The sequence below is a fragment of the Pongo abelii genome, chromosome 22 (assembly GCF_028885655.2).
Source record: "Pongo abelii isolate AG06213 chromosome 22, NHGRI_mPonAbe1-v2.0_pri, whole genome shotgun sequence".
Lineage (NCBI taxonomy): Eukaryota > Metazoa > Chordata > Mammalia > Primates > Hominidae > Pongo > Pongo abelii.
In genome coordinates, this window is record NC_072007.2 from 40,431,362 (window position 1) to 40,439,317 (window position 7,956).

General features: G+C 36.6%; 1 protein-coding gene across 1 annotated transcript; it reads right to left on the minus strand.

The window, feature by feature from the left end:
• Positions 1 to 299: 299 nt before the first annotated feature.
• CLDN8 (claudin 8) lies at positions 300 to 2,403 on the minus strand. Its single transcript, XM_054542799.2, has one exon. It carries the CDS (start codon positions 2,229 to 2,231, stop codon positions 1,554 to 1,556), a length of 678 nt encoding a protein of 225 aa, XP_054398774.1. The 5' UTR covers positions 2,232 to 2,403; the 3' UTR covers positions 300 to 1,553.
• Positions 2,404 to 7,956: the final 5,553 nt, after the last annotated feature.

Consider the following 7,956-nt stretch of genomic DNA (forward strand, 5'->3'; position numbering starts at 1 on the left):
GCTGTTATATACATAATATTTATAACATATAGATTTGTTTGAATTTATAGTACTATCTTAAATTATAAATATATTATCTGCATTGAATATTGGTATAGGGATCCAATGATTGTAAGGTATATTGTTGTTAAATAACATAAATAACATAGAGTAATTTATATTTTCAAAAATTAATGCTCTGTTTATCTTTACAAGGCAACCTTGACATTCTTTCTCAATTTGGAGAATAAAAAATATCAGGTTTTTCAACACTCTTCTATAAGTTAATAAAACAGAAATGAAAGACTAGTGAAACAATGTCAAATAATTAGAAAAAGGTACAATTTATTAATATAAATATATAAAGCAAATGGAACACATTCATTTAAGCTAGACAGATGTCAACACAAACTTTTGAATTGGATTGTCAGTTTCATCAAATTTGGAATAAACAGAAAAATACAGTATTTACAGATTTTAGTAAAACTAAACAGAAATGGTACAAGAAGGAAATTTATTTTTCACAGAACAAAAATGACAATTTTGACTCAGGTACCCGCATAGGAGCAGGTGAAGTTCTTAAAGGACAACTTTATTCTTTTTGTTGTTTTTTTTTGGTAAGCGAATGAAAACCAAGGCATATTTTTCTGCTCTTTTATTTATATTGATGAAACCTCAAAGTCTGTACTCAAATTCTTATGAAAATATATCCATACATGTATGATTTCTTGTCAAAATGCATCATTCTTCTTCAAATACAAAAACATAATAAGAAGAAATATTTTCCCTTTCCTAAAACCATCACTTTTTCTTAGATCACACTTTTATCTTTCTTCTGAGTATAGCCCTGGAAGAGCAGTTTGAATGCAAAGCCCCTTGACAAAATAGCTGCTTTTTAAAAATGTTAATTTAATATACAAGAAAAAAAAGCCTCTGGGAGAAGAGGATAAAGAAGTTAGGATTTCTAACTCCTAGGCTAAAAAACAGCATATCAGAAAGCCATTCAATTTCCTTTACAATGCTGATGAAAGCCTTCATTTTAACCTTCATTATAAATGGAGGACATTAATCCCTAAGCTGTTTTTAAACAATTAATAGTAACCTTCTTCAATCCTATCCATGATTTCCCTGAAAAGCAATAGTTGAGTTCTATTTATTCAGTGTAATGGATCAGCATTTCATTTTAAATAAAACCATATAAGCATGTCTCTATGTGAGATATAAACGTTACACTCATCTATGTACATAATGCTATGTCATGAAGAAATTACAGTGGTAAAATAATGCAGTCTTTAGCAATGTCATTTTGAAGTAAATGATAAAAAGAGTAGATGCTTGAACCATCTTAGAAAACAAATTACTATACTTTCTAGAACAATCAAAGCATTGGGTTTAATATCTCATTCTGCTGAAATAGCTTATAGAATCAGAAATAGCTGACGCACAGTTCCTGTAATTAAGATTAGGCAGTTAAGAACAGTAAATCAAAGTTTCTTTGGGGTCCATTTTGAGAAAATAATAGAGATTTTTGTCACTTGCATGGCTTTATAGTAAAGTTAAAAAAACATACACAACTACACATACTGACTTCTGGAGTAGACGCTCGGTGACTTCTTTTCCGTGTGATAACTTTTTTGGGTTGTGTGATGGGAAGGTATCGAGTACCTGTAGCTACTGCTCTTTTCGTTGCAACAAAAAACACAACAGAACAGGGCTCCTCCAACAATCAGCACCAGCGCCGTGGTCCATCCTAAGTAGAGAGCTTCTCCAAGCTCACGTTTTTGGGCAACATTCACTACTGGGTTATAAAAATCTCTGATGATGGCATTGGCAACCCAGCTCACAGGGATGAGCACCACCACGCCCGTGATGATGAAGACGATTCCAGCCGTCAGCAGAATGTGAGCCTTCACCTTCTCATTGTCCCCCGTGCACCTGGTGCATTTCATGCCAAGGATGGCCATCATGAAAGCCAAGAAGGACATCACGGAAGCAGCACACATCAGTCCTCTGGCTGCCTGTAGGTCCGGAGAAAGAGCCAGCAGGGAATCATAGATTTTGCACTGCATCCTGATGTTAGCCTGCCTCACGCAATTCATCCACAGTCCTTCCCAGAAGTTTTCAAAAACCACGATGTTGTTTTCAATGAAGGCTGACACTCTCCACTGAGGCATGACAGTGACAGCCACTGTACCCACCATTCCAACACCACCAAGAAACAGCCCAGCGATTTCTAAGGCATGGATTGCCATTATCCTCTGGGATGGGTTTTAGCCAGCTGGACTCCGGAGCTGCTACTTCTGCTTTGAAGCAGTGCTCTCTGTGCCACAGAAGAGAACACTTTTTCCTGTAGTAATGAACTCGGAACCCAGTGGTTTTTCGAATAAGAGCTGCTTTGCTACTTCTAGCCAGATAGTATCCAGTGCTGGCTGGCTGAGATGGCCCTGCTATTGGCTGCAACAGGTAAACTTACAAATCAGGTGTGGCAACTTTCTCAGCCAATAAAAGGTGGATGGTAATCCAGGTGTGTCTAAACCAACACTTGGGCACTTGGAACAGCTAGACCTGCACAGAAACATTCTTTATACTTCTCGGTCTTCCAAGAAGACAGCAGTATGTTTACCTGTAGGCATAGTTATAAGTGGTTGCATAAGCATCAAGAAATGAGCCAATCCCTTGTAATGTGAAAGGTGCACCTTGTACAGGCAATTCTGAAATTCTTAGTAAGAGCTGCTGGGACCAAGGGATAAAATAAAATATCTGCTGAAGAATTTTGCAACGCTGTTGAAATGCCAAAGTGAAACGAGAGTAGGGGATTGAAAGATTGCTTTTACCTGGGAAGCCACATTCTTTGGGACACATGTGATCCAAGTGATTGATTTAATTTTTCTACAACTTCAAAGCAAACTCTACTGTGGTGAAATCAGGGAACAACAGATCATGCCAGAGGACAAAATAAGCTAAAGTAATTAAATACACAAGGCTGTCCTTCTCCTTGGCACTTAAAACATATTGGGGTTCTTTAAGCCAGAAAAATTACTTATTGGCACTTTTCTGATAATCTTCACTTATAAAAACATTTTTTGCCAAAATAAAAATCACCAGATGATTATCTTATGTAGCCAGCACTGTAGCATTAAAATAAGCTTATGAGCTTATTTGGTGGTGTTATTCTTGCTGCTTTGAATTCCTGGGCTGAAGGAACTAGAATTCTGAAGACAACACAAGACCCTTGGGTCTATGCAAATGGCTATTTCAAAATAAAATATTTACAAGACAAGGGAACTAAATTTACTAAACTGTATTATATTAGGTATTAACCAAATATATTTTCCTACCTTTTAATATTATGTCTGCAGTAAGACATAGAAACCCCTAAATGCAAGACAATTTGAACTTTCTTCTCAAAATAATGATGATCTAACAGTAGTGCTGTACTAAGCACAAATGTTTATCTGAGAAAATTCAACTAGCAATTTTCTTTTGGAGATCACCTTAAGCTCTCTGTCTGATCTTTCCAAACTTTAAGCTGCCACTTTATTTTTTCTTCTTAACATCATAAAAAATCATCTTCTCTTTGCAGTTTTACTTTCTCTCTGTTTCATTGGACTACTTTAAATCCAAATATGGGAGAAAATCATTTCTGCTCAGTAATTAAACTTTGAGAGTTTCATGGTCCAAAATATCTGAGTCACTTGTGGATATTATTAAAACTAAAATTATATGGTAGAAAGGGCAAAAGGAGGATAAAGTAGACTGTCTTCTAAGAAAGAGGTAGGATGCATAGTAGTCTGAGTTGTTATAATTTTGTTAAATAGATGTTATAAATGTAATAAAAAGTTAATATTTACAGAAATTTTCTCATTTGTTGACCTGCGAGGTGCTAAACTTCAGAGTGTCCCTTAGGCTGATGTAGAAAATATGCAGCATTTGGCCGGGCGTGGTGGCCCACGCCTGTAATCCCAGCGCTTTGGGAGGCTGAGACAGGCGGATCACCAGGTCAGGGGATCGAGACCATCCTGGCTAACACGGTGAAACCCCGTCTCTACTAAAAATACAAAAAAATTAGCCAGGCGTGGTGGCAGGCGCCTGTAGTCCCAGCTACTTGGGAGGCTGAGGCAGGAGAATGGCGTGAACCCGGGAGGCGGATCTTGCAGTGAGCTGAGATCACGCCACTGCACTCCAGCCTGGGTGACACAGCAAGACTCCGTCTCAAAAAAAAAAAAAAAAAAGGAAAAAAAGACAATATGTGGCATTTTCTTCATCAAGTTTCTGTCAGTTACAGATTTGTGGTGGAGGGGGACTTAGATTAATCTTGGGAAAATAAGATTTTAAATGTTGAGATTTTAAACTTTCAAAGTTTAAGAAGTGAGCAGAAAACATTTTCTCCCGTATTTGGATTTAAGGTAGTCCGATGAAGCAGAGAGAAAGTAAAATTTCAAAGAAAAGATTATTTTTATGATGAGAAGAAGAAAAGAAAATGAAGTAAAGCTTAAAGATTTTCCTTTCGTGCAATCCACAAAAGGAAAAATGACATCTAAACAGAAGACATTGTTCATCTCTAATTGTCAAACTGGGAAAAAGGAATGATTGACAGAACTGAAAAATGAAAAAGAAATAATATAACTGGTTGAGATAATGACTAAGTGAAGCTACATTTTAAGGGATGTCAAGGCATATATTGATTCATTGAAATTTCTTTTCGAATTCCCGTGTGGCATGTTTCTTAGGAGCTCTGTTTAAATATTTCTGACTATCCACATCAACACAGGAACGCATGAGACAGAAGCAGAAAGCTCTGCCTCTGAGTGCCTCAGCCGTTGTGGGAGCTGCGTCCCAGCTACACATTCATATTTCTTGGCATTGTGTATTACCAAACCTCCCTTCCCTTAAGGCTTGAACTTTACTAGGAACTTATTTTACATAAAAATATTTTCCTTATTTCAAAAATATTAGGTACTTTACTACTGAAATTGTTCTAGCCAAAAGATGACGATCTGAGTGGGAAATTAACAGTAGGTTCACATTAGAATTATTGTACAGCTAATTCCCTACTAGGAAGTGGCCCAGGGCATCCAAATAGGTTCCTTATGAGACAGTGATACAGTTAACTCCATAATATTTATAAATAACCATGTCCTAAAAGACACTGGAATAAAAAGACAGAAAAAAATGGTAATATTGAGTTTGCTTAAGACAAAAGGGGCCTAAAGTCAAAGATAAAAGGAAACTGTTATCTGCTTTTCTGTCCTGCTGAAATGACTAACTTGGCTACAAAATTCAGATAGCAGTAATAGAGATATAACAGATTAATAACATTTTTACTCTAATTTAGAACTACAGAGCAAAATACATCGATTATTCAAAAGTTTGTACTCCCATTTCCATGAAGAACCACAATACTACCAAGAACCCAAGAGAGAAATGAGAGCTCATGTCAACCCCCTCTCCACCCTCCCTCAGGCTTTTCTGTCTGTCAACATCATCATGAGGCATGATTTAAGTTTAGCAATTAAATTTGCTAAACTGCATTCAGCCCTGATAATAGCATGACACAGGCAAATGCTTTTTCTTCCTAAATGATAACATACAAACCACTATCAGATTGCCTTATGCCCATTAATCCTTAACCTAATTCAACTCCACAGTCTTGGATTTCTATTAATTCTTATCACTGTTTGAAATAATTTTTGCTTCTGCCTATCAAGCAAAGGTCAGTTTCTTTTGTTTTCTGGATTTGCTTTGTAGTTTTCTGTTGTGATGACAGTTTTTCAAGTGTGTTTATTTTTAACTATGTTTCACTGTTAATTAACCATACTTGGCCAACCATCTTGTCCTGAGAGAATAAGTGAACATATCAATAGATCTCTGTGTTTTTCCAAAAATACTGTTGTGCATTGCTGTATGTTCTCTTGAACCATCATCTTGTTTGTTTTTCATGATGGCCAGCTATGCTTCCAGTTCTCTATCCTCAAAGTGTTCTGTATCCATTAGCAGCCCTCTCTTTTTACCACCTCTCTCTTTTTTTTTTTTTTTTTTGAGATGGAGTCTCACTCTGTCACCCAGGCTATAGTCCAGTGGCTTGATCTCAGCTCACTGAAACCTCTGCCTTCCAGGTTCAGGCGACTGTCCTGCCTCAGCCTCCCGAGTAGCTGGGATTACAGGTGCACACCACCACACCTGGTTAATTTTTGTATTTTTAGTAGAGGCATGGTTTCACCATGTTGGCCAGGCTGGTCTTGAACCCCTGACCTCAAGTGATCTGCCCACCTCAGCCTCCCAAAGTGTTGGGATTACAGGTGTGAGTCACCATGCCCAACCACTCTTTTCACCACCTCTGTGTGATCTATTTTCAATTGCTCTGCTTAAAAATGAACTCCTTCCTGCATAGAAATTGCCTAGTATCTTAGCCAATTCAAGCTGCTTTAACAAAATACCACAGATCAAGTGGCTTGAACAACGGAAATTTATTTCTCATTCTTCTGAAGTCCCAGATCAGGGTGCCAGTGTCACTGGGTTCTGGTGAGGACCCACTTCTCAGTTTACAGAAGGCTGTCTTTATGAGGTGACTTCACATAGCAGGGAGAAAGTGTGAGCTCTAGTCTCATTCTCTTCTTATAAAGACACTAATACTGTCATGAAGATTTTACTTTCATGACCTCATCTACAACTCTCAAAGTTTCGCTCTCAAAGACCTCACTTCCAAATCCCATCACATTGGGGGTTAATATTTCAACACATGAATTTAATGGGGACACAAATATCCAGTCCATAACATCTAGCTACTAACAAATTCAAGCAATCAAATTTGCATAATTCTGAAGGGTCTACTCGTGCTTAAGAACTTCACCCATATTATATCACCCATGACAATATTTCATTTTTCTAAGATGAAAAAAGAATGGTGAACATGAATTAAAAAATCAATAATAAAAATAGTGTTATGGACATGTTTTTACCTTTCTTTTGCTTTTCATTGCATTAAAAAAATTAAAACCTGAGTATAGGATGAATTCTGATATATTTTGAAAGACAGGTCTGTGTATTTCATGTGATATATTTGATGTCTCTACTAAAGTACTGGAAATCCAGGGAGATAACTGAAAAAAGCAAAACTGTATACTGTGGAAACTTTCCTATAAATTAATAAGTAATTTATATATGGAGAATTGATGTGAAATACCCTAATTCTAATGATTTCAAGAAAAATTTTAAAAAAGAAGGAATTTGCTAGTAATAGCACCTACTGAGTATTAAATGTTCTCCATACAATATGTTCTTTATATCACTCTACCTTATACTTAAAACATTTTTAGAAAGCAGGGGTCATTACTCTCCTTTTATAATTGAATAAATTAAAACTCAACAGAGACTGCCTTTTTTAAGGCCACACAGAATTTGCTGGTTGAATCTACAGAACTAGAATTCAGAGGCAGACCTAAAGCCCACATTCTTTTCTGTATTGCCTACCATCTACTTAAAGAGAACTAGGGAAACAGAATTTCTTACATTGGCATATATGGTCAGAGTTAATTAAGATACAAAATATGTTCAAAATATTTTTCTTCATTGCTTAGCACTCTGTTGTAAAAATTTTGCATGGCCAGCCTTTGCAATTTTTAAAACACACCTGCTTCACTAAAATTTGAAACCTACTTCTTTAGATACTCTATTCAAAGGAGTTTCTACTGGGGAAATATTGGCGATTTCAATAAGATTATTCCTTGTTTAGAATTTAAGAGAGTTCCCCATGCTGAAGGTACCACTGGCACCCCTTTCTCCTCTACTTCCCATGCTTGTCCCATCTTTGTGGTTCCTTAATTACAGACTAGGTCGTGATACTGAATGACCTAACCACCACTGAACAAGTATTTGGCTAAAGTAAGCATTAAACACTTTCAATGCAATGAAAGTGAACAGTTTCATGTGTCTGTGCCCTCAGCTAATTATAATACAGGGAAACTTTCCTTTGTATTT